Source organism: Lithobates pipiens, unplaced genomic scaffold (assembly GCF_037356315.1).
Source record: "Lithobates pipiens isolate NorthernLeopardFrog02 unplaced genomic scaffold, aLitPip1_a1.2 Scaffold_18, whole genome shotgun sequence".
Lineage (NCBI taxonomy): Eukaryota > Metazoa > Chordata > Amphibia > Anura > Ranidae > Lithobates > Lithobates pipiens.
The window spans coordinates 196,837,952-196,865,315 of record NW_027507758.1 but is presented as its reverse complement, the minus strand read 5'-3'; the positions used below and the strand labels follow the sequence as shown (position 1 = coordinate 196,865,315).

The 27,364-nt window shown below is 44.3% G+C and overlaps 1 protein-coding gene across 1 annotated transcript in view; it reads right to left on the bottom strand.

Annotated features, from left to right (window-relative positions):
• RMDN2 (regulator of microtubule dynamics 2) overlaps positions 1-27,364 on the bottom strand; it is a 649,991-nt gene that overhangs the window by 118,599 nt on the left and 504,028 nt on the right. The window contains exon 7 of the mRNA XM_077486505.1: positions 24,473-24,571. Coding sequence (XP_077342631.1) covers positions 24,473-24,571 — 99 coding nt within the window. The remainder of the gene's footprint in view (positions 1-24,472; positions 24,572-27,364) is intronic.

Genomic DNA, 27,364 nt, shown 5'->3' with positions numbered 1-27,364 from the left:
TCCCCAACCAAGGGGATCAGGCTCCATCAGCAGGTGAAACGCAGCAGCGGTATAACGGGTAGAACTCAGCCCGCAGGAACTAAAACAGCCGAACTCTGGCAAGCAGCCGAAGAGGAGGACAAAAAGGAGAGAAGAATGACTGCAAACCCGCCGTGGAGCAACCAAGTATGTCATGTCTTGCCTATCATAGCGAACGTAGCCAGGCATCTGCTTCCGCAGGAGAATCAAAGAACTTCACCGAACCCCCGTGTTGCACCCAGAGCCAACTAGGATAAAGCATGGAGTACTTCAGATCCCTTTCACGGAGCCGTCTTCTGATGTCTGTAAAGGTCTTCCGTCGTCTCTGCAGGTCAGCCAAAAAATCAGGGTAAAGATGCACCACCGTATTCTCGAAGGGCAGGGTCTGATGTTTGCGAGCCTCACGCAGGATACGGTCCCAGTCCCTATAATCCAGGAACCGTACGAGGAAAGGCCTGGGAGGAGCCCCAAGAGGACCCCGGCTAGTTGGGACCCTGTGAGCCCTTTCCACCGCATAGGTTGGTGGGACCTCAGTCAGGTGAAGGAGTGTCTTAAAGAAGCCCTCCGCAAATTCAGCCGGTTGCTCCCCCTCCGCCCCCTCCGGAAGGCCCAGGACCCTGACATTGTTCCTCCTTAGGTGATTTTCTGCGTCATCTGATTTAGCCACCAGATTTTGAAAGGTATGTTGTAGAGTGTGGATGGCTTCATCATGGCGGTGAGTAGTGTCCTCTGCCGCTGAGATGCGCGATTCGGTTTCAGAAAGTCTGCCCCTAAATGTGTCCAAGTCTGCTCTTATGAGATTACATTCCACTGCCAAATGATCTATGCGGACCAATAATGAGGTCCTACTTTGCTCAATCGCCGCAAGGATAACAGTGGTATCATTTGCTTGGGATGATGACTGCACTGGCGGTGCAGCCTCCTGTGGTGCCGCCTGTTCCATGTCAGCCATCAGTGCCTTAAATTGATTCAAAAAATCAGTAGGACACTGTACAGGCTGTGGTAATGCCTTCTTAGCCGCAGACTTGCCTTTGAAGGGCATTAGGAATTACAAAAGATACTCTGACTGTGCATATCGTAGTATGCAGGCAGGTATGTGGGTCAGTTTCCACTTTAACAGTTCTCAATCACAGGATGACAGGATTATCAGTAAAGATGACTGCAGTCCCAGCTCCAATGTTTCAAAGGCTAGAGGTTACCAAAAGGCTTGCAGGAGATAGTAACAGTCAGGCAATGTATAGGGTAAGTGGAGTAGTCCCCTTTAAGAGTATCCAACCAGGTACAGCGCAGGGAGGCACACAGGGATAGCAGAGCACGGCCTAGTTCCTCCACATATATAAAGAAATACTAATGCGCTCCACCTAGCAGTTAACTATAGGACTAAATGAATATAAATTTCATACACAGGAAGCAGCCAGCAAAAAAACGGTGATCTCAACACCAAAAATACGTGGATAAAATTAAATAAATAAATAGATGCGGCGCTACCTAAAAATGCATAAATATAAATAAATAAAAGGTGGAATGTCCAAATGGGACTATAGTGCAAATGGGATACTATCCCACTACAGTGATAAATGGTGAAAATGCGAATAAAGCATGTATTGTGCAATAAATAAAATTAAAACCCTGCATACATATTCCAAGTGAATACAGGAATACAAATAAAGTTAAAAAATATGTGAAAAAAAATATATATAATATCAATCCAGTGGCTGTGTGCAAAAATGCAATAATAGCAAGTGATTGTCCACAGAACATGCATAAATGTTTATAAACTTTTAAAAAACACAAAGTCCATGCAAAGAATGTAGAAGTGATTTCCAAAGGTGCCAATCCACTGCAAACTTCAGTGCCTATTATGTGCACCACCTATTTCCCCCAGCCTCTCACCTCCAATGAATGGTAAAAGGGCGCTGTATGTAAAAATGCTGCTGAGTCCTTGTCCATCCAGCCTCAGTATTCTACCGCTGTTAGTGTATCGCTGTATATTGCTGTGTGCTAGCAGTTATTATTCTCCCAATTTCTCCAAAGGTATCCAGTAAGTATGGAATGGAAGAAGACAAGGGGGGCTTTCATGTGTAGAATCTAATAACAATTTATTAATAAAAGATATCCACACTTACATGAGAGTAGACACAGGAATACACTTGGCAGACGTGAACTTCCGGTTTCGGCCGTAACCGGAAGTGGTATGTGCGACACCAAACTCCTTCCCTGACGCGTTGCGTCACACCTCGTGACTTTTTCAAAGGGTAACAGGAAGTTGGTGTCATCGGAGTTTATATGCAGTAAGCGCCGTCGCCATAGCAACTATAGACGGCGGTGCTTCCGCGATCTAATGTAATTCTCAATCAGTATGCTAAATACATCACAAAAATAAAAAATATATAATAACTACATGTGCCCTTATTCTTTTAATCAATGGGCTAATATATGAAAATAGATGAATATTAAAACTAAGCCGTAATATGTACTGGCTTATAGGAAGAGCGACATCTAGTGGTTTAATTTAAAAATTGCTCTTCAAATATTAGAACTATATCCAGAATAGAACATGGAAGGAAAAATACAAAATATATGTTAAAACGCATAGCCTATAGCCCCCTCTATATATAATCGCAGCAACCATGTGAAATGTTAAATTTCTCCATGGTATTATTAACATATATATTATAGTAATGACATCCAAATAAATATATAAACTGTATGAAATATTATATATATATACAGAATATTATTAAAATATTTATAAATCACCATAAACTATAATAATTAAAATCTATACAGTACCAATGAGTATATATATTAATATGAATCGCATATAAAATATTATGTAAAAAATATATAATGTAAAAAATATAAAAAATATAAAATCAGATACTATAAAAAATATCAAGATTAAAAATTGGAAATAAAACAATTAAGATCGAACTCTACGTTATGTCCTAATGGTGCAAGGGTACGGAGTTCATGTATCCACCGAGATTCAGCCTGACTGATTTTAATCACCTTATTATCACCTCTCCAGTGAGGTTTATATTTTTGAATACCGCAAATTTTTAATGACGAAGGGTCTTTTTGATGGAATTTTGCATAATGTTTGGATAAACTATGTTTGTCAAAACCTTTCTTAATGTTTTGAACATGTTCCCTAAGTCTTTTCCATAGTTTTCTTTTTGTTCTTCCCACATACTGAATGTGGCAAGGACATTCTAATAAATAAACTACACCTTCAGTGTGGCAGGTGATACAGTCTTCTATCATATATTCTTTCTCTGTTGTTGTGGATCTAAATGACTTCTTTTTAGTATTTTCACTAATATGTCTGCATGCGTAGCACCTTTTACAGGGGTATATATACTCATTGGTACTGTATAGATTTTAATTATTATAGTTTATGGTGATTTATAAATATTTTAATAATATTCTGTATATATATATAATATTTCATACAGTTTATATATTTATTTGGATGTCATTACTATAATATATATGTTAATAATACCATGGAGAAATTTAACATTTCACATGGTTGCTGCGATTATATATAGAGGGGGCTATAGGCTATGCGTTTTAACATATATTTTGTATTTTTCCTTCCATGTTCTATTCTGGATATAGTTCTAATATTTGAAGAGCAATTTTTAAATTAAACCACTAGATGTCGCTCTTCCTATAAGCCAGTACATATTACGGCTTCGTTTTAATATTCATCTATTTTCATATATTAGCCCATTGATTAAAAGAATAAGGGCACATGTAGTTATTATATATTTTTTATTTTTGTGATGTATTTAGCATACTGATTGAGAATTACATTAGATCGCGGAAGCACCGCCGTCTATAGTTGCTATGGCGACGGCGCTTACTGCATATAAACTCCAATGACACCAACTTCCTGTTACCCTTTGAAAAAGTCACGAGGTGTGACGCAACGCGTCAGGGAAGGAGTTTGGTGTCGCACATACCACTTCCGGTTACGGCCGAAACCGGAAGTTCACGTCTGCCGAGTGTATTCCTGTGTCTACTCTCATGTAAGTGTGGATATCTTTTATTAATAAATTGTTATTAGATTCTACACATGAAAGCCCCCCTTGTCTTCTTCCATTCCATACTTACTGGATACCTTTGGAGAAATTGGGAGAATAATAACTGCTAGCACACAGCAATATACAGCGATACACTAACAGCGGTAGAATACTGAGGCTGGATGGACAAGGACTCAGCAGCATTTTTACATACAGCGCCCTTTTACCATTCATTGGAGGTGAGAGGCTGGGGGAAATAGGTGGTGCACATAATAGGCACTGAAGTTTGCAGTGGATTGGCACCTTTGGAAATCACTTCTACATTCTTTGCATGGACTTTGTGTTTTTTAAAAGTTTATAAACATTTATGCATGTTCTGTGGACAATCACTTGCTATTATTGCATTTTTGCACACAGCCACTGGATTGATATTATATATATTTTTTTCACATATTTTTTAACTTTATTTGTATTCCTGTATTCACTTGGAATATGTATGCAGGGTTTTAATTTTATTTATTGCACAATACATGCTTTATTCGCATTTTCACCATTTATCACTGTAGTGGGATAGTATCCCATTTGCACTATAGTCCCATTTGGACATTCCACCTTTTATTTATTTATATTTATGCATTTTTAGGTAGCGCCGCATCTATTTATTTAATTTTATCCTAGTTCCTCCACACTCACCCCAGTCACCGCCCCGAGGTAACCATCCACCGTCCTCTGGGTCAGGACTCACCTTCCCTCACATCAGGGCTTTAGGCCTCCACAAGCCACACTGTCCCCAGAAAAACGGCAGTCCTCGCCGCCACACGGTCGGCCGTGGCGGCGTGTTCCTGGTGAGGTAGTGTTGATGATGAGGATGGCTGTTGTATAGGACCTCCGGTGTATCCTCCGCGGGTGCCTCCCCCGATCAGCCCATTTGTGCAGCCGGTCCGCGGGCGCCGTACTCCACCGCGGCCCGTCCCGGAGGCTTCACAGGCCTCAAAGTTGGCGGCCAGGTTCAACAGGCTCACCAGGCCGCAATCCGAGCGGGCCTCAAAAAACACCCCGAACTCCACAATACTAAGCCCGGCCTGTCCCTTAGATGTCCTGGGGTGTGAGGGGAGGATTGTCAGCAACTCCGGGTCTTTCAACAGAGAGGATGACAGAGGATTCTGTATAGGATTTCAGGAGCTCCAGCACTACACGTCCTCCCTGTCTCACATCCGGACACGCCCCCATGTAATACAATTTTTGATGCAATGCTTTGCAGCAGGGCTCATTCCTGCACTACAACTAGAGTATCTGGGAGAGGTTGCAGTGTATAGGCCCAATTTTTCAGCCCCTGTTTAACAGGGGCCTGCAATACAATTTTTGATGCAATTCTTTGCAGCAGGGCCCGTTCCTGGGCCCACCGAGAGTAACTGTGAGGACTTATAGTGTTGTGGCACCAGCACCACCACCACAACCACCAAAGGCCCAATTTTTCTACCACTGTTCAACAATGGCATGTAATTACAATTCTTGATATAATAGTTCACAGCAGGGCACTTCAGCACCCACCAAGAGTCACTTTGAGGGCTTACAGTGTTGTGGCAACACCAACACCTTAGGCCCCCATTTCTGCCGTGCATATAGGGCAGGCCCCTACTTTCAAACATCCAACTTACAAACGTCTCCTACTTGCAAACAGAAGTAGACAACAGGAAGTGGGATGAAAAAAGACGAATGGCAAAAAAAATTATACAGGGGTGATAACCCTTCCCTATGTTTTCCAAAAATCTTAAAAATTTATTTTTGACTGGAGCTTTACACTTTAAAAATGTACCAGTTCAAAATTACAAACAGATTCAACTTAACACAACAAACCTACACAGTCCCTGTCTTGTTTGCAGCACCTGTATACTGCTGTTCTGAGTATATAGGGCCTGGGGGCCCCACGCCTTTCCTTATTTTAATATGGGTACAGGGTTCCCCTTAATATCCATACAGGACCCAAAGGGGTTGGTAGTGGGCAGTGGGGACTACCCATGCCATTTTTCTCAATGATTTTCATCCATGTTGCCGGAACCAGATATTACATTAAAACCGCAAGCAGTTTTAAATGACTTTTTTTCCGTTAAATGTCATTTTGTGCAGGGACTGTTCTAAACACGGGAAACACGTGGCACTTCACAGGCATACTATAGACACCTCCCAGGCATGATATTTAAAGGAATATTTCACCTTTTTTTTCAATTTAATCGTCATTAAATTAGTGCTCCCGAAAAAACAGCCGTTTAAAAAAAAAAATTGGCATTGACCCATGTCCCCTGGGGCAGGAGCCAGGTGCCCAAACCCTTTTTAGGACAATATCTTGCATATTAGCTATTAAAATTATCACTTTTTATTTCAAACGTTTGAGTCCCATAGACTTCAATGGAGTTCTAAAGTTCGCACAAATTTTCGGTCCATTCGAAAGTTCTGGTGCGAACCAAACCGGGGGGTGTTCAGCTCATCCCTAACCAGCACCAGTGCCTAAGGCCCATTTTTTCAGCCCCTGTTAAACAGGGGCATATAATTACAATTCTTGATGCAATACTTTGCAGCAGGGCTCATTTCTTGCCCTCCAACTAGAGTTTCTGTGAGGTGTTGCAGTGTTGTGGTACCAGTGCCTAAGGCCCAATTTTTATGCCCCTGTTCGACAGGGACATGTAATTACAATTCTTGATCTAATATTTCACAGCAGGGCCCATTCCTGCGCCCACAAAGAGTAACTGTGAGGGCTTACAGTGTTGTGGCAACACCACCACCACCAAAGGCCCAATTTTTCTGCCCCTGTTCAACAGGAGCATGTAATTACAATTCTTGATATAACATTTCACAGCAGGGCCCGTTCCAGCACCCACCAAGAGTAACTGTGAGGACTTACAGTGTTATGGCACCAGCACCACCACCACCACCAAAGGCCCAATTTTTCTACCACTGTTCAACAATGGCATGTAATTACAAGTCTTGATATAATAGTTCACAGCTGGGCATTCCAGCGCCCACCAAGAGTAACTTTGAGGGCTTACAGTGTTGAGGCAACACCAACACCTTAGGACCAAATTTCTGCAGAGCATATAGGGCAGGCCCCTACTTTCAATCATCCAACTTACAAATGTCTCCTACTTGCAAACAGAATGAGACAACAGGAAGTGAGATGAAATCTACCCCTAGGAAGGGAAATTCTCTCCTGTAAGAGTTGATATGGGAAAAATATGTCTTCTCTCCACTGATGCTTTATCACCAATCCTTGTTTCACAAAAAAAAAACACATTTTCAAAAAACATTTGTCATTGGGACAGAAACTGAGGTGAAATCTTCTGAAGAGGTACACAGACAGCAAAAAAAATGTTACAGAGATGATAACCCTTCCCTATGTTTTCCAAAAAGCTTAAAAATTGATTTTTTGACTGGAGCTATACTTTAAAAATGTACCAGTTAAAAATTACAAACAGATTCTACCTAACAACAGTCCCTGTCTTTTTTGCGCTGCCTGCATACTGCTGTTCAGAGTATATAGGGCCTGGGTGGGGGGGCACGCCTTTCCTTTTTTTAATTTGGGTGTGGGGTTCCCCTTAATATCCATACAAGACCCAAAGGGCCTGGTAATGGTCTGGGGGGGTACCCATGCCGTTTGTGTAACTGATTTTAATCCATATTGCTGGGACCAGACATTACATTAAAGCCGCAAGCAGTTTTAAATGACTTTTATTCCTTTACAAATTTAATTTTGCTCAGGGACTGTTCTAAGCACAGGAATTTTAGGTCTGTTCACAGGTTCTGATGCAAACCAAACTGGGGAGTGTTCAGCTCCCCCTTATTAGTCATATAGTATGTAAAATAAATGCACATAAAGGAGGGGCAAACATATAGAAACATGGCATATGTTGTAAGACAAAGGCTGAGAAACTTACTAGAAATGTCATCTTCAAAACCCCTGAAGAAGGAACTGTATAAACGATTTTCCGCAACATGTTGAAGTTTTTATTATACTCTTCAGCTTGATAGTCTCTCTACATCTCAGGAGATTTACTGTATGCATTGTTCTATTTATGATTTTTTAATCATAGATTTTATGTATTTTGAATAAAATTTTGTATTTTTTCTTACTTTTCTACTTGGTTATTTTGCATTCAACCCTCACCCGTACAAACCCTGGGACATTTTTTCCTTTTTCTTGATTGTGTTGGGATGTGGTTTAGCAAATACCCATTAGTCCCTTCATAACCTACTATCAATCATTGCACCTATTTTGGGGCCTTGCTGTAGACATGGCGGAGTTTGTAGGACAAGCTTGGGATGTGTTTGCATCCAATTTTCGAAAAGAGTATGGACAGAATGAGTCTAAACTGACGCCTAAAGTGAAAAAAAGTGATATATTCCTTTAAATATCGTGCCTGGGGGGTGTCTATATTATGCCTGTGAAGGGCCACCTGTTTTCCGTGTTTAGAACAGTCCCTGCACAAAATTACATTTGCAATGGAAAAAAGTGATTTACAACTGCTTGCGGTTTTAATGTAATATCGGGTCCCGGCAGTATGGATGAAAATCATTGAGAAAAATGGCATGGGTACCCCCCTGCCCATTACCAGCCCCTTTGGGTCTTGTACAGATATTAAGGGGAACCTAGTATTATTACTATGAGAACACCAGCAATAGGTGTAGCTTTAAGTGCACACTGTGCAGATGACACAGTACATCGACTGTAATTACTGCAGCTGCCTGCCTGCGGTAGAGGAACAGCAGAACACAAGCAATTGGGGTAGCTTTAGGTGCACCTGTGCAGATGACACAGTACATCGACTGTAATTGCTACAGCTGCCTGCGGAAAGGATTAGCAGAACACCAGCAATTGGGGTAGCTTTAGGTGTACACTGTGCAAATGACACAATACACTGACTGTAATTACTGCAGCTGCCTGCCTGTGGTATAGGATCAGAATAACACCAGCAACTGGGGGAGCTTTAGGTGCACACTGTGCAGATGACACACTACACCAACTTTAATTACTGGAGCTGCCTGCGGTATAGAATCAGCAGAACACCAGCAATAGGGGTAGTGTCAGGAAAGCCGTGCCAGCACCCAAGATGGCTGCAGAAGAAGATGACCTGTTACCTCTGCCCCTGTCAGGATGCCATTGGTGCACACGTACCATGTGACAGCTTTTGTCGCCCAAACAGGCTATTTAAACTCAGCCAGTTTCCAGACTTAGTGCTGTCTGCTCTACAGCATTCCCTGTGTAACCTGCAATTACTTACCTGCCTTCTGTTCCTGTTGTGACTCGGCTTGCTTCCTGAAATTCCTGTTTCCTGCCTGCATCCGACCCCGGCTTGTGCCCCACTCTGCACCTGCCTGCTTCTTCTGCCACTCCGCTGCCAGCCTGTTCATGACCTGGCCTGTAATCTGATTCCGCTTCTGCTTCAGCCCCTGTTCCTGACGTGCCCGTTGTGTATGACCCGGCCTGCCTGCTGTACCTGCCTTCTCTTCAGCCTTGAGGGTGCCACCATCCTTTCTGCTGCATCTGCACTCCTGCCTATGGGGACCGGTTGTCTACTCGTTCCAGCTACCTGCCTACCACTGCTCTGTAATTCCTACAGACACCTCTACAGCTCGGCCGATTGCTCCGATACAGCTCCAGGTTCAGCGATCCCGCCAGGTACTCGTGTGACTCTGCATCTCGGTGCTTCCTGTCAGCTCTATCAGGGGCTCCAAGTCAGAGTTGTAAGAGAGGCTGTCCTCTGCATATCAGGCTCCATCACCAGCTACGTGACAGTAGCAGACAGCCATATCTGAGCCTGTGCGAGGACCCTCTCCTATGGAGGAACTCTGCCAACACCTAGCCGGATTAACTTTAAGGACTTACAACAGGGTTATACCCAGCTGGAAGGCCAAATACAGACCTTGTCTGCCTCTGCTCATCTTGCTCTTTCCATTTTGTTGCAGCTCCCAGGAGGAATTATCCAGACTCACGCTATAATTGACTTTGGAGCTTGCAGCTGTTTCATAGATTTAGCTTTTGCTGCCAAACATCACATTCCTCTACTACTCAAGGCTCAGAGACTTTCTGTACATCTGGCAGACAGATCCACCATTAAATCTGGATTGGTTACTCACGAAACCATCCCGTTATCCACCACCATTGCCAAGTACCATCAAGAGCTTCTATGCCTAGATGCCATTGCCTCCCCTCTGTTCCCAATCATTCTGGGTATGCCTTGGTTAAAAGCTCATAACCCTCACATTAAGTGGGTTACAGAAGAAATCAAGTTTCTTTACCCCTATTACCTTCAGCATTGCAGGCAAGAGAATCATCAGAACCAATCTCCCCTGCTGTGCATCGATGTGGAGTCTGAAGCCCGCCAACTTGTTCCAGTAGCATATCACGACTTTTTGGACGTTTTCAGTAAAAAAGGAGCAGAAACGCTTCCTCATCACAGGGCCTATGACTGTCCAATTGAGCTACTCCCTGGGGTTGAAGTTTCTTTTGGCAGGATCTTTCCTCTATCTGAATCTGAACTTGTTGCTTTGAAAGACTACATTGATGACAACCTTAAAAAGGTGTTCATTTGCCCTTCTACGTCTCCTGTCAGTGCGGGGATCTTCTTTGTAGAAAAAGAGGACCACTCATTACACCCCAGTGTGGACTACCGTGAACTTAATAAGGTCACTGTAAAAAGTTACCCTCTTCCACTTGTGCCTGAATTATTCCAGCGACTCGGTACGGACACTATTTTCACAAAATTGGATCTTTGGGGTGCTTATAAACTGGTTCGCATAGGAGAGGGGGATAAATGGAAGACGCGTTACGCACACGGTTTGGGCATTTTGAATACCTCGTGATGCCCTTTAGACTTTGCAATGCTCCCACTACTTTTCAGCACTTCATCAATGATGTCTTCCGAGATTTCCTGGATCTTTTTGTTGTTGTTTATCTTGATATACTAATCTTCTCTCTCTCTCTCTCTACATCACCACTGTAGTCACGTCAAGAATGTATTGAGTCGCCTTTGACAACACGGACTTTATGCAAAACTAGAGAAATGTGTATTTGAACGCCAAAGCATCCAATTCCTGGGTTTAATCATTTCCACTGAAGGCATCCAGATGGATCCCCAGAAGGTTACGGCCATCCTGAATTGGCCTGCTCCCAGTGATAAGAAGGGTGTCCAACGTTTCGTGGGGTTTGTAAATTTTTATCGACAATTCATCAGAAATTTTTCTGCAATCATATTCCCCATTCAAAGTTTAACCAAACAAGGTACAAGATTCTCTTGGTCTCCGGAAGCTCAGAAAGCCTTTGACACCCTAAAAAGACTTTTCACATCTGCATCTGTCCTGAAACACCCTGACCCAGCCCTGCCTTATGTCTTGGAAGTAGATGCCTCAGAAACAGCGGTCGGAGCAATATTATCTCAGAGGCAGGGTGCTAAGGCTCTACTTCATCCAGTTGCTTTTTTTTCCCACAAGCTGTCAAATGCTGAAAGGAACTACAATGTCAGGGGCCATGAACTTTTGGCCATCAAAGCCGCTCTAGAGGAATGGAGGTACCTGCTAGAGGGGGCTGCACACCCAGTCTTGATCTATACCGATCATAAGAACCTCGAGTATTTAAGAACAGCAAAATGATTGAAACCCCAACAAGTCAGATGGGCACTATTCTTTTCTAGGTTCACTTTTCACACACTTTTCATGTTTAGGTCCGGATCCAAGAATACAAAATCCTATGCGCTATCACGCATGTTCAGCAATTCTGAAGAAATCTCATTTCCGGATACCATTCTATCCCCTGGGAACTTCATGTTACTTCAAGGAGAGTTAATAAAACAAATTAAACAAACTCTAGTAAGGAACCCTTCACCAGCCGGGGTCTCTCTACTGCAAAGGATGGGCTACTTTGGCACGAAGACAAGATCTTTGTGCCGGAAAACCTCCGAATGGCCATCCTGGGGTGATGCCATGATCCTGTGCTGGCAGGTCACTTTGGCATTGGCAAGACAACTGAATTAGTACAACAAACATTTTGGTGGCCGTGGGTGGAAAAAGATTGTAGGAAATATGTGGAATCTTGCACCACTTGCATCCACAATAAAACCAGCAGATCCAGACCCTAGAGTCTGCTAAAACCCTTACTTGTCCCCAGTAGACCTTGAAAGATGATATCAATAGATTTTATTGTAGAACTCCACCATCTGAGGGCCACAACACCATTTTTGTAGTTGTTGATAGGCTATCTAAGATGGCACACTTCCTGCCCATGAAGGGCACACGATCTGCTCGAGAAACAGTTCAAACCTTTGTCAAGGAGATCGTAAGGCTTCACGGGATTCCGGACAATATTGTGTCCGACCATGGGGTGCAGTCTACCTCCAGATTCTGGAGAGCCTTATGTGATTGACTCGGGATTGAACTTTCTTTTTCTTCTGCATATCACGCACAAACGAATGGGCAGACAGAGAGGACTAATCAAACCCTGCGATGTTTCGCCTCATTTTCTCAAGACGATTGGGCTTCTCTGCTTCCCCTGACCGAGTTTTCTTTCTTTCTCATTTTTTGCAAACTACGGTCTCCACCCTTCTTTTTTGTCTAATACAATTCCCCTGTACCAGCTGTTTCCGAAACTATAAATTTCTTCAACGCCAATAACAAACTGCTACAGGAAACAATGGCCAAGACACAGGCATACAATAAGGACGTTTTTGACAGGAAAAGAAGGGAAGAATTGATCTTGAGCCCTGGTGACCAAGTGTGGCTATGAACTAGTAATTTGAAACTAGCCTGTCCCTCGAAGAAACTGGGCCCTAAATTTATAGGACCCTTTCCAGTGAAGAGACGGATCAATGAGGTTGTGTATGAATTAGAGTTGCCTGAGTCATTTAGAATCCACCCTGTGTTCCACATAACCTTGTTGAAACCTGCCATTCCTGACCCCTTTCCAGGACGAAGTTCCAGCCCGCCTGAACCTGTAATTATTGATGGTGAGGAAGAGTTTGTGGTAGAAACAATCTTAGACTGCAGGAAGAGAAGAAATCAGATCCAGTTCCTGATAAAATGAAAGGGTATGGGCCAGAGGACAACTCCTGGGAACCTGAAGGTAATATCCATGCCCAAAATTTGGTTCAAGCTTTTAAGAACTCCCATCCTGACAAGTGGGCCAAGTTGGGCATCCGGAGGCTGCCCTTTTTTGGGGAGGGGCAGTGTCAGGAAGGGCATGCCAGCGCCCAAGATGGCTGCCGAAGAAGACGACCTGTTACCTCTTCATGTCAGGAAGGGCAGGCCAGCACCAAAGATGGCTGCAGAAGATGATGACCTGTTACCTCTGCCCCTGTCAGGATGACATTGGTGAGCACGCACCATATGACAGCTTTTGCCACCCAAACAGGCTATTTAAACTCAGTCAGTTTCCAGACTCAGTGCTGTCTGCTCTACAGCGTTCCCTATGTAATCTGCAATTACTTACCTGCCTTCTGTTCCTGTTGTGACCCGGCTTGCTTCCTGATGTTCCTGTTTCCTGCTTGCATTCGACACCGGCTTGTCCCCCACTCTGCACCTGCCTACTCCTTCTACCACTCCGCTGCCAGCCTGTTGACGACCCAGCCTATAATCTGATTCCGCTTCTGCTTCAGCCCCTGTTCCTAATGTGCCCGTTGTGTATGACCCGGCCTGCCTGTACCTGCCTTCTCTTCAGCCTTGAGGGTGCCACCATCCCTTCTGCTGCATCTGCACTCCTGCCTGTTGTCTACTCATTCCAGCTACCTGCCTACCACTGCTCTGGGATTCCTACAGACACCTCTACAGCCCAGCTGAGTGCTCCGATCCAGCTCCAGGCTCAGTGACCCCGCCAGGCACTTGTGCGACTCTGCATCTTGGTGCTTCCTGTCAGCTCTATCAGGGGCTCCAAGTCAGAGTTGTAAGAGAGGCTGTCCTCTGCATATCAGGCTCTATCACCAGGTACGTGACAGGTAGCTTTAAATGCACACTGTGCAGATGACACAGTACACCAACTATAATTACTGCAGCTGCCTGCCTGTGGTATAGGATCAGCAGAACACCAGCAATTGGGGTAGCTTTAGGTGCAAACTGTGCAGATGACACAGTACACCGACTAACTGCTACAGCTGCCTGCGGATGGGATTGGCAGAACACCAGCAATTGGGGTAGCTTTAGGTGCACACTGTGCAGATGACACACTACACCAACTGTAATTACTGGAGCTGCCTTCGGTATAGGATCAGCAGAACACCAGTAATTGGGGTAGCTTTAGGTGTACACTGTGCAGGTGGTACAATACATCAACTGTAATTGCTACAGCCACTGCCTGTGGTATAGGATCAGAAGAACACCAGCAATTGAGGTAGCTTTAGGTGCACACTGTGCAGATGACACAGTACACCGACTGTAATTGTTACAGCTGCCTGTGGATAGGATTAACAGAACACCAGCAATTGGGGTAGCTTTAGGTGCACACTGTGCAGATGACACACAACACCAACTGTAATTACTGGAGCTGCCTGCGGTATAGGATTAACAGAACACCAGTAATTGGGGTAGCTTTAGGTGTACACTGTGCAGGTGGTACAATACACCAACTGTAATTGCTACAGCCACTGCCTGTGGTATAGGATCAGAAGAACACCAGCAATTGGGGTAGCTTTAGGTGCACACTGTGCAGATGACACAGTACACCGACTGTAATTGTTACAGCTGCCTGCGGATAGGATTTGCAGAACACCAGCAATTGGGGTAGCTTTAGGTGCACACTGTGCAGATGACACACTACACCAACTGTAATTACTGGAGCTGCCTGTGGTATAGGATCAGCAGAACACCAGCAATTGGGGTAGCTTTAGGTGTACACTGTGCAGGTGGCACAATACACCGACTGTAATTGCTACAGCTGCCTGTGGTATAGGACCAGCAGAACACCAGCAATTGGGGTAGCTTTAACTGTGCACTGTGCAGGTGGCACAATACACCGACTGTAATTGCTACAGTTGCCTGTGGTATAGGACCAGCAGAACACCAGCAATTGGGGTAGCTTTAGCTGTACACTGTGCAGGTGGCACAATACACCGACTGTAATTGCAACATTTTCAAATGAAATTCAAAGACACAGTCTCTCAGACTATCTCTCTCTCCGCCGACGCAACACACTACACAAGGCCGCCGCGCAGGTGGCCTTACATAGTGTGGGGCATGTGCTAAACCCCCTGAGACATAATTATGGCTCTCTTCGCTGATGGCGCTGTGATTGGCCAAGCATGCGGGTCATAGTACATGCTTGGCCAATCATCAGCCAGCAATGCACTGCGAAGCCTCAGTGAATTATGGGCCATGATGCGCCATTCGAATTTGGCGCGAACGGCCCATAATGATTTTATGTATTTTGAATAAAATTTGGCAGTTTTTCTTACCTTTCTACTTGGTTATTTTGCACTCAACCCTCACCCGTACCATCCCTGGGGCATTTTGTCCTTTTTCTTCATATATATATATATATATATATATATATATTTATATATACAGGGAGCCGATGGGAGGAGCCGCCTGCACGTAGCAGACGTGCGCTGCACCGTGTCTCTCTCCCAACACCTGCTCACCTGCCTAGGACGCAGCCCAGGACGCAGCGTAGGACCCAGAAGGAATGGGAGACAGCGTCATACATGCCACCTATGCCGCTTATCCCATACACAGCAGCGGGGCTAGCGGAGTCGCAGATTGGTAGGCTCGTAGCCTAGTGCAGAGTCTGCCCCCCTCCTTCCCCCCCTCTTAAAGGATCACCCGTGGAGATATGCTGGCGGAGGCAAAGATCAAACAGGCTCATGTGTAAAGCGCATAAAGTAAGTGCGGGACACACAGCGGAGGCTACCCCCCCAGTTGGTCGGCAAGAACATGGTAAAGTGTTGCGCTAATCTATATAAGTCTCACATATCTTGTATATTGGGCGTACTGAATGATCCCCTGGATGTAAGTAAAAACAAAAGTGGTGGATTTGCTAAAGATTGATGGTAATTCAATTGTCTTAGTGCCCTTTAAAAAAAAAAAAAAAAATTTTTGAAGGATTGGGTGGCGCTGTTGAGAGGCTAGACGCTGAGAGGAGGAGCGTTTTTTTTTAAAATCATGAATGTATATGGTATGCTTAATTCTATCAAGATTATGGCAAACTGCGCTCTGTATATGTATATCTAGCAGATCCTGTATACTGAACAACCTCCTGGATGTAAAAGAAGTAAGATTTGTGGATCTGATAAAAAACTGTTGGGAAATTAGCTGTTTCAGTACTCTCTAAAACTGTCTAAAACTCTCTAAAAATCTGGTGGCATTGCTGAGAGGGTAAGGATGGATGGACGGTGAGGGGGGCAGTATTGGATTTGTATATTACATCAAAACTCATTGAAATCCATAAGAGCCTGTAGAGGGGGAGTGAAAGGGAAGAAGGGAGATTTGTTGTGTCATATCGGCCTTAAAGAGACTCTGGGGTATACCCCAGAAAGGAAGAAAATTGCATGGATCGGGGGACAGCACAAGGGCCATAACAAATTATCCCTAGCTGAGACCGCTCGTCTATATTGTTGATTACAAGTAGCATCGTGGTAGCGGTGGGGTCTCCATTAATTCAAACAGACATTGAGGACGGACACTGATCGGGAATAAAAAGGGATAAGGGCCCCAGTTAAGGATTACAGAAGAAACCTGAGGGGCCTGGTTTGGCCGACCCCTGGTAACAAAAAACCGGACTCCTGTAAACTAAGGTATAAGGGGAGCAAACTAGCAGGATCCCCTACGCTTGTTTGCCGGTCATTTAAATAAGGGGGCTTGTCTCTGAAGGGATCTGCCACTGGGCTTTAGCAGTGAAAGGCCCAGGAAATGAGGGGCAAGGCAAATAAAAAAACTGGGCCATTGACAGTTAGTCCGGGGGGCATTCAGAGATATATGACAGGGGAGACAAGTCTGCTTGAGAACGGACAGGGCTCTCCTAGTCAGGCAACCACTGTAAGAACTGGCGCCAGCAAGCTTAAAGGGATAGCTGAAGGGACGGGGTTGAGAAAACCAACGGCATGTGTGCCACACGTGCTAGAATGGGGGGGGAGAGTCCCCAAGGGCGCGATAAGGAAAAAAAGGGAGACCAGAAGAAGAAAGGAGGGACACCCCCTGAAATAGACAGAGGGGCCTCAAGTAAACTCAGAGCAAATAAGATAAATATATACTGAAGCATTATCTAGAATGGAGTCATCATTGAAAATCGACATAGCAGCAGTCCGATCGGACATAGGGCAAGTCTTAGGCCGGGTAGAGGAAATAGAAGAAAGAATGAATAATTATGACCAAAAGCTGATGGAAATAAAGGAACAAATGGAATCTATTCAAAAAATAAATAGAGCAGTATTATATAAAATTGAAGATCAGGCAAAACCGAGGTAGAAGGAAGAACCTGAGGATAAGAGGAATTACAGAAAACATTAGGAACGAAGAACTGAGTAAAACAATGCAGGACCTGTTTAATTCTATCTTGGGGAGAGAAGATGATGAAATATTAAAATTAGATAGAGTGCATAGGATCACAAGATACCAATTCCAGGCGAATGAGAACCCAAGAGCCGTAATAGTTACATTCCATTACTACGAGGAAAAGGCTAAGGTCATGGAAAAGATACGCAAGATGGATAAGATCAGGTTCAAAGAGATGGAGCTGCAGATATTTTCAGATTAAGCAGGAGAGACATTAACAAGGAGAAGACTCCTTAAGCCTTTGACGGAACAAATGAAGGCTCTGAATATACCATACCAATGGGGATTTCCAGCCTGCCTGAAGGGCTGGAGAGATGGCCGCTCTGCAGTCTTGAGGTTCCCAGAGGACCTCTCCGACTTTTGCAGCAAATTAGATATCCCCCCACCGGCTCTGCCAGGGTGGGAGGAGAGGGGAGAAGAAGGGGGGGGCCTCGATAGTATAAAATGGTTACGGATTCAGGGGGGGGGGGATAGAATGTAAATATTGAAACCCCTCTTTTTGGAGGGAGTGAGAGCTTGGGCAGAGGTAGATGTAGCAGGGATCGGGGAGGGGGGCATAGCTTGCCGCTGCTGGAGAGGTTTCCCCAAAGAGAGCAGGGAACTGACCCACGATTTATCGGCGGTGGGCAGGCCCATGCGAGGAACAAATAGGGAATTTGTTCAATGGGAGGGGGGTGGGCAGAAGGGGGGCTCATGTAGGTGGGGTTTTTGGGGTATATCTCTCTCTCTCTCTCCTCCCCCTCCCTGTGTTGGGGCCCCCAGGGGGGGTGAGGAGGGAGGAGGAGGGGGCAGGCGGCTCTTGGGTATCACATGATTAGGTTAAATGTAATATCATATAATGTAAGGGGAATAAATAACATTAAGAAAAGATTTATGGTCAATAAGGAATTACAGGACTATGGGGTGAACGTGTTATGTCTTCAGGAGACACATATGTCACATGCAGCAGGAGGGAGACTTTCTTCCTGGCAATTTCCCAATTGGTTTTACGGGGACTCCACATCAAGCCATGCAAGGAGAGTAGCAATAGGGTTCGATAGAAGTGTAATGTTTGAATTAGAGGAGCAACTAGCTGACAGAGAGGGAAGATACCTGTTTATAAGAGGAAAATTATTTAATATGGAATATACTATCACAAATATTTATGCACCAAATAGAGACACAGATAGGTTTTTGAGGAAAACCCTTGGTAAGCTGGCAGAGTTTAAAACGGGAAAATTAGTAGTGGCAGGAGACTTCAATGTTTGTGTCGAGCCACGGATGGATTCTACACGGGTCCTTTTCCGTGACTCAGTGGTGAGACAAAACAGGTTGAAGTCCCTGCTACTGGAACATCAATTGGTAGATGCTTGGAGGATCGGACGCCCGGGAATCCGGGACTACACTTTCTATTTGGTAGTACATGGGACATACTCCAGAATAGATTACGTCCTATTAGAACATCAAATGCACCCCCAGCTTAAGGATTTGGGAATAAAGTCTATGTCTTTATCTGACCATGCCCCAGTGATAATGCAGATAGAAATAACCATGGATCCTTTCAAGAGTGGGATGTGGAAGATTAATGATTCTCTGATTCAAGACTTGGAGGTAGAGAAGAAAATAGAGCGGGAACTAGAGGAATTTTTTTTTTAGGAACGAGACACCAGATATCTCTAGAGGTACTATATGGGAGACCCATAAAGTCTATATAAGAGGCATCTTAATAAGTATTGGGGCGGGAAAAAAAAAAAGAAAAAGGGAAAAAGATGGAAGACTTACGTAAGGAAATATACGAATTAGAACAACAGACAAGACCCAAGGGGATCCCAGAGAAGGTGGAGTTGAAAAACAAAAAAGAAGAGTTGAGAGAATTAATGGAGCAGGAGAGGAAACGTGTCTTTCATATGGTAGATAAAAAGACATATCAGGAGGGAAACAAATCTGGGAAATGGTTGGCGAGGGTAGTAAATGAAAAAAAAAGGCATCATTTATAGCCAAAATCAGAAACGAGGATGGGGAAATAATGCACTCATCCCCGGAAATAGCCGCAGCCTTCCATAGTTTTTATAGTCGGCTTTATAGCGTAGGTCAAGAGGAAGGGAATGGAAGAAATAAGGAAGATATTAGGAGATACCTTGGGGAGCTTGACATCCCAGGGCCCCCTGGTGATGAATTGGATCTCTTAGAGGCCCCAATAATGCAGGAAGAAGTCTCTAGAGCAGTGAGGGAGATGCCAACCGGGAAAAGCCCAGGCCCTAATGGGTGCGCTATTATGTATTATAAGAAGTTTGGAAAAATATTGGTACCTAAATTATGTGACTATATGAACGCATTGGCAGAGGGGGAAAAGCTAAGGGAAGATGCTTTGATGGCGTATATCACCCTGATATTGAAGGAAGGCAAAGATTCTGTAGCCCCAGAGAGCTACAGACCAATATCTTTGCTGAACACTGACATTAAGATTTTCGCGAAAGTTATAGCAGAAAGGTTAAAAACATTATTGCTTTACTGGATTCATAGCGATCAGGTGGAGTTTGTTACAGGAAGGGAAGGAAAGGACAACTGCCTGAAAATCTTGTTATTGATATATGAGGCTGTAGGGAGTGGAGCCCCAGTCATCCTACTGCCAGTAGACGCTGAGAAGGTTTTTGTCAGGGTCGACTGGGGCTTTATGATGGGAACCTTGAGACATCTGGGAATAAAGGATAGAATGATGAGATGGATAACGGCAATTTATCACCACCCTACAGCAAAAATAAAAATAAATGGAAGCTTATCCCCGGCCTTGGAGCTGTACAATGACACGAGACAGGGTTGCCCCCTGTCCCCAATGCTCTTCGTATTGGCACTTGAACCCTTAGGCCCCTTTCACACATGCGGACAGTATGTCCGTATTTCATCCATCCGTTTGCGGATGAAATACGGACATACATGCATCCCTATGGGATAGCGGGTGTCTGCGGATGAACATCCACAGACACCCGCTACTGTCCGCCTCCGCTACTGTCCGATTCTGCAGACGGAGGAAAATCCTATTTTTCTATTTGTCTGCAGAGCGGATCTGATGAACACGGACAGACGATCCGTGCTCATCCGATCCCCATAGAGGAAAGCGGAGATCTGACAGGGCGGTCCCTGCACAGTGTGCGGAGACTGCCCTGTCCGCCGCTGGCTCAGCGGGGACAACGGAGCGATCCCCGCTGAGCGACGGATCATCACGGGCCGGACCATTACTGATCCGTCCCGTGTGAAAGGGGCCTTACTGGCCGCAATCAGGAAAAATGGGGATATAAGAGGGGTGAAAATAGGCAAAGAAGAGTACAAGGTGGCCACATACGCAGATGATATATTATTTTATCTTTCAGACCCCAGGATAACAATACCTAATATAATGAAGGAATTTAATAGATACGGAAAGTTGACAAATTTTAAGATTAATGTATCAAAAACAGAAATTTTGAACATAACAGTAATGGAAAAGGAACAACAGGCACTCCAAGCGTCATTCCCCTTCTCTTGGTGTGAGGAAGAGTTGGGGTACTTGGGAGTGAAGTTGACAGCATCGCTCTCATCTGCGTATGCGGCTAATTATGTCCCGATTTTGAATTAGGTTAAAGACTTCTTGAGACACATGATATATAAACCCCTCTCGCTGATAGGGAGGATAAATGTGTTAAAAATGTTTATACTGCCAAAGTTAACATATGTCTTCCAGATGATCCCAATAAAAGTCCCACAAGAGTTTTTTGCGAAGCTGAGATCTTTGATAATTAAATTTATATGGGGAAGTAGGAACCCTAGAATTTCATATGCAACACTGGAAAAGGGGAAACAAGAAGGGGGATTGGCTGCACCGAATTTTAAAAGCTATTATCAGACAATCATTATATCACGAATTACGGGTTGGTTATATGATAAGGGAAGTAAAGGGTGGGTGGACATTGAGGAAGCACAAAGTAAGGTAGATTTAGGTAAAAGGATATGGGTCCCACGGGAGCACCGGGAATTAGCAAGAACCACAAATCCATTAACAATAAATGTTTTCAAAATTGGGATGAATTGGGTAAATCATGCCACTGGGAATTTAACTCACCTTTAATTTCTTTATTAGATACAAATTATTTCAAACCTGGGAAGGAAGAACACATGTACTTCACGAGGTGGGCAAAGAAAGATGATATAAAGTTAAAAGATGTGATGTATGGAAATAGACTATGCACTTTGAATGAAGTGGGGAAATAGGCCGTTAGATAATTGGAGGCACACACAAATACAGCATTTCGTACGGGCACTGCCTCCGCCACTCCGAGGAGGGGAGGACCTGAGACCTATGGAAAGATTTCTCTCCTCCTCTGGGTGTTGGAGACAGACTATATCAAAAATATATAAAATTTTGGGAGAAGAGGGAGGTCCTAGGGACCCACCCTATCTGAGGAAATGGGAGGAAAAGTTGGGAGCCCTACGGCATGACGACCATAGAAGTAGGATCTTGAGAACCGTGTGCACTACCTCTAGAGATATCAGGACAGTGGAAATGTCTTATAAATTGCTGGCAAGATGGTATATAGTCCCACAAAGAGCACAGAAAATCAGAGCAGAGACCTCAGTATCGTGCTGGAGGGGGGTGTAATACCCTCGGAATCTTTGTACATATATGGTGGGACTGTCCAAAGATCCAACCATATTGGGAAAAGATTATAGATAATATACACCAGATAACAGGAGAACAAGTAAGGAAGGAACCATGGGCGTGCCTGTTTCACGATGCGGACAAAACCCTAGCGCATTACAAAAAAACATTGGTACCTCATATGTTAAAGGCAGCCAAGAGCCTAATTCCAAAAGCCTGGAGAACCCCTAACCGACCATTAATTAAAGATTGGATAGAAAGGATAGAATGGGTAAGATCAATAGAGGAAACCATATACAGAAGTGAGGATCAGGCAGAAGCCTTTTATAGTATATGGGGAAGGTGGCTGGAGTTCAAAAAGACAGCGAAATATTTGAAAATGGCGGAGGGCTAGGTTAAGGGGAGAGAGAGAAGAGAGAAAGGGGAAAAAGGGAGGGAGGAGCTTGGGGAGGGGGGAGAGGAGAAGAGAGAGGGGGGGAGGTGGGGTAGGGAAGATATAAGTATAAAGAGAGTTTTGTATATGAGAAGAGGGAATTTATATTGTTAAAAAACGATGTCAAATTGAAAGAATATACCGTATTTATCGGGGTATAACACGCACCGGCGTATAACACGCACCCCAAGTTTAGGAGGGCATTTTAAGGAAAAAAGTTTTAGGAGGGAAGTTTAACGGAAAAAAAACTTACATTTAAATGCCCGTCAATGCAGCCTTATCAGTGTGCATCTGCAGCCTTGTCCATAATTTCAGAATGATCAGTATCATTTGCAGCTTACCCACCGCTGTTTGCAGCCTTCCAGAGTGTCATTTGCAGCTTGCCAGTGTCATTTCCAGCTCCCCAGCGCCGTTTGCAGCCTTGCCCATGTTTAAATATCCCGCCGCGGAGACAGACCGAGTGAGCGCTGCCAAAAAAGACCAAGCGGCGCTAAAAAAAGACCGAGCCGTCTGCTTGGCTCCACTCGTAGTCCCGCCTCCCTGCTGTTTCTGGAGCAACGCTGCCGAAAAAGACCGAGCCGACTCTACTGTGTACTCGGCTCGGCTTGCAGTCCCACCCATACTGGGCGGGACTGCGAGCCGAGCCATGCCGAATACACAGTAGAATTGGCTCGGTCTTTTTCGGCAGCGCTCGCTCCAGAAACAGCAGGGAGGCGGAGGAGTCCGGTGACGTTGAAATTCTGATTGAATGTAACGCGTATGGAGGAGGAGCTACGCATGACGTTACCCGCTGCTGCCCTACGGAACTAACAGGATTGTTGGCTTTACATGCTGTGTTTTTATCATCTAGGTGAGTAGTTTGTGTTTTAACACAAAAATGTAATCTTATACTTAAAGAGGAGGGCCGGTTAAAAAAAAAAAATTTAAGTCAGCAGCTGCAAACACTGTAGCTGCTGACTTAATAAACACACTTACCTGTCCAGGGCGCCCACGATGTCAGCCGCCCGAGGCTGACCCGTCCCTCGGCTCTCGGGTCCCGGCGCCACCATTTCAACTAAGGGAAACAGGCAGTGGAGCCTTGCGGCTTCACTGCCCGTTTCCTACTGCGCATGCACGAGTCGTGCAGCGCTTTGTGAATGGGGTGCGCTGTGTTCTGGGACACACAGTTCCCAGAACACAGCGCGACCCATTACCCAGAAGACGCTGCACGGAGGAGAGAAGAAAGAAGATCTCCGTGGAGGAGGAAGAGGCAGATTAGGATGATGTGCCTAGCAACAGGCATTTATGGTAAGTTTTCATTTTTTTTTTTTTTTATGATTTATTTTTTATTTTTAATATATTTTTTTTTCAGGGTGGCCCTCCACTTTAAGCAGTGAGCACTTTTTTTCTACCCATGACCTGGCATCCTTGCTGAGATCTAAGGAGACGTGAGAGAAGTTTATGGTCCGTGTTAACCCCTTTGATACTTGCATGACCATCTGTTTGGGTCCATGCCATAAGGGGAGAGTGATTAGTTAGACCGGACGTGGAGGGATTGTCATGCTACTGTGGAAAAAAAATTACTTACGTCAGTGCTACAGTTTGAATTTAAAACGTATTTGTGTGAACTATGAAGTTAAATCATGGATTGCGGAAACTAACTAGTGTGATTGTATATAGTGTATACAACATTTACCACTGACTAATCCAGAGTTACAATGCAAGGAGATCAGCTAAAAGTAGTTGGATCTGTATGTTATAATTAATCAAAATTATATTTTATAATTAATTGAAATTAGTCGAGTAAAAAAAAATCGATTACTTGAACACGAAAATTTTAATCAATAACAGCCCTAAAAACAAGCAATAAATATTTGCCTTAAGAAAATGGTGCAAGGCCTCATCCACAGTTGCAGTGGGTGGCTTTCCAAAAAGAGCAGCAGCAACTTTTCTCTCAATCCAGGATAGCTGAGAAACCTGAAAGGAAAGAAAACAGCAATTCAAAGCAATGTAAAATGTATGAGCCTGATCTCAAATAACATCAAGTGGAGCATCCTGCCTTTTTAGGCCTCATGCAAGTGGACAGTAAGAATCTGAAAATAAGGACAGCATAAAGTTTAAGGTGTTTTCCCATACTTAGGAAGCCACAGGTGTCGTATAAAAGGTGCCATACAAGTGAATGGCTGTATGCGGCCATTTTCTTGCACACAGCGGTGCTTCTGTGCATCACTGTTTCATATGACTTGTGCACATGCGGGGGGGGGGGATGGGGGGAATAGCAATGCAATGAAACATGGCGCTTACAAGATTACTCAGGCATTTAGCTATTTACTTGTATGGCAGGCTCCCTGGGTTCAGGAAATCACCTGGAATTTTACGCGGAGTATATTTTTAGCTTATTTAAAGTGAAGGTAGTGCTGCTCTATGAACATAAACACTGTGCGTAATAAAGTACAAAGGTGCTCAATGGAAGATATGATTGAAAGAGGCAATGTTCAAAGGTCAATATAGATCCAGTCCTAGGCAGTATAAAACCGTGTTGCATGCCCTGCGATTTCTTTGGATAAAACAATAAAAGTGTATCAATAAGGCCATAAAAGTATATTAAACACTCCAAAAAATACTTTGTAGAAAAGTGATAGAAAATATATCCATATGGTGTGCACATGAAGTGAAAAAACTGTGGTTGACTTCCAAAGCTGCAGGAAAATGGCCGCTAAATGACAATTAAAACACACATAAAAAGACACTTCCCAATGAATCTAGTTATCCCCTGATGAAGTCATGTGACAGTGACGAACATGTGTGGGAACACGAGGCACCGGAAGTGACATGGGCGAGCTCGCAGCTCGTTTGTTATATGCCTGTTTGATACTTCTTATTGTGAGTACCTTGATTTTACTTTTACTGTTTTGTCAATAAACATTTGGAAATACTACACTATTGTGCATCCCTCTTTACATCCCCCCATGCCCCATTGTGAGGTTCATTGGATGCGGACACACCAGGGACAACAGGGGGACTCTGATTCCAGACTAGAGACACACACCAGTGGAGCCAGATATGCCATACTGGGAGGCTGCCAAGAAACACATTCCATAGTTACATAGTTAGTAAAGTTGAATAAAGGCACCAGTCCATCCAGTTCAACCTGAGTGAGTGTCTACAAGTGTCCCTAGCCCTGTACATTGCACACTCACATCGGTCCCTACCCTCAAGGAGCTCACAATCCAAGGTCCCCATTCCTATATTAGGGCCAATTTTGGACAAAAGCCAATTAGCCTACCTGCATGTCTTTGGGTGACAAGTAACAAGCTTCATTTTGGTGACAAGTGAGCACTGCATCTCTGGTGGCAAGTAACAAACTGCATCTCGGTGACAAGTCAGCGCTGCATCTCTGGTGACAAGTAACAAGCTGCATCTGGTGACAAGTCAGCGCTGCATCTCTGGTTGCAAGTAACAAGCTGCACTTGGTGACAAGTCAGCGCTGCATCTCTGGTGACAATAACAAGCTGCTACTTGGTAACAAGTGAGCGCTGCATTTTGGTGGCAAGGGACACGTTTAGGGCTCCCCTGATTCTGCATGGCTAGGGTACCCCAGATATATAACCATCTGCTTATCAATCCAAAACATTCCCAAACTTTGTTATACACAAATTACACTTGACACTGAACTGGAGAAAATGTGGCCATTTTATTAACAAATCAATATTAAAATCTCTTTAACGTCAACAATCAAAAACCATTACCCGTAATGTATTACTAGAACTAGGTTGTTGGTTTTAGGAGGCCTCCCATAACCCCATTTAGCTTGGGTATCACCATTATACTCAATAATCCCCAGCTGCGCAACACAACCTTGTCTAGCTGGGCTAAAATTGGTGTACTTTTGGAAAGACCCTACACCATAACATGCCCGAGATAACAACCCACCTAACAATGTCCACCTATCTCAAAAAACCCAACTGGCGGCCATTAGGTCGAACCTCAGCCCGCTTTGCCCCCCCCCACGAACAAGTGCCCCAGTATCCACACAAGGCACAGATCTGATCCTGTAAAGAAAGATGACAAGAAAACATGGCAGAAGTCAATCCACCACCACCACCACAAAAATACAGTAAATGTTAAACCAGGTCAAGACCAGGGATGAGCTTAGTGTTCGAGTCGAACCCATGTTCGACTCGAACATCGTCTGCTCACCCGTTCAGCGAATTCCGAACGTTATGGGCCGTTCGTGCCAAATTTGAATGGCGCGTCACGGCCCATAATTCACTGCGGCAGTGCATTGCTGGCTGCTGATTGGCCAAAGCATGTGGGTCATAGTGCATGCTTGGCCAATCACAGTGCAGAAAAAACGGAGAGCCATGATTGGCCAAAGCCAGGCTGGCTTTGGCCAATTCCATCTCAGAGGGTTTAGTACACGCCCCCCACTATATAAAGCCACCTGTGTGGCCTGCGTGGCAACCTTGTGTAGTGTGTTGCAGTGGCAGAGAAAGATAGACAGAGAGACAGTGTCATTTGATTTAAGTTAGATAGAATAGGCAGGCGAGTCAGTTAGCTTCAGTTACAGTGTATAGGGGATATATATGCATCCCAGGTGTGGTGTATATATATTTGTAGTCAGAGTCTTCAAGCGGGAAATGTGATATTCCTAAGAACCAAGGCCTGAGGTGTGCCTTGACCTAGCTGGTCAGTATGCCTGAAAAGAGGGCATATCCTGAATGTTAGAATAAGAAAATACTATGAGTATGTATGTAAGGCTGGGGAAAT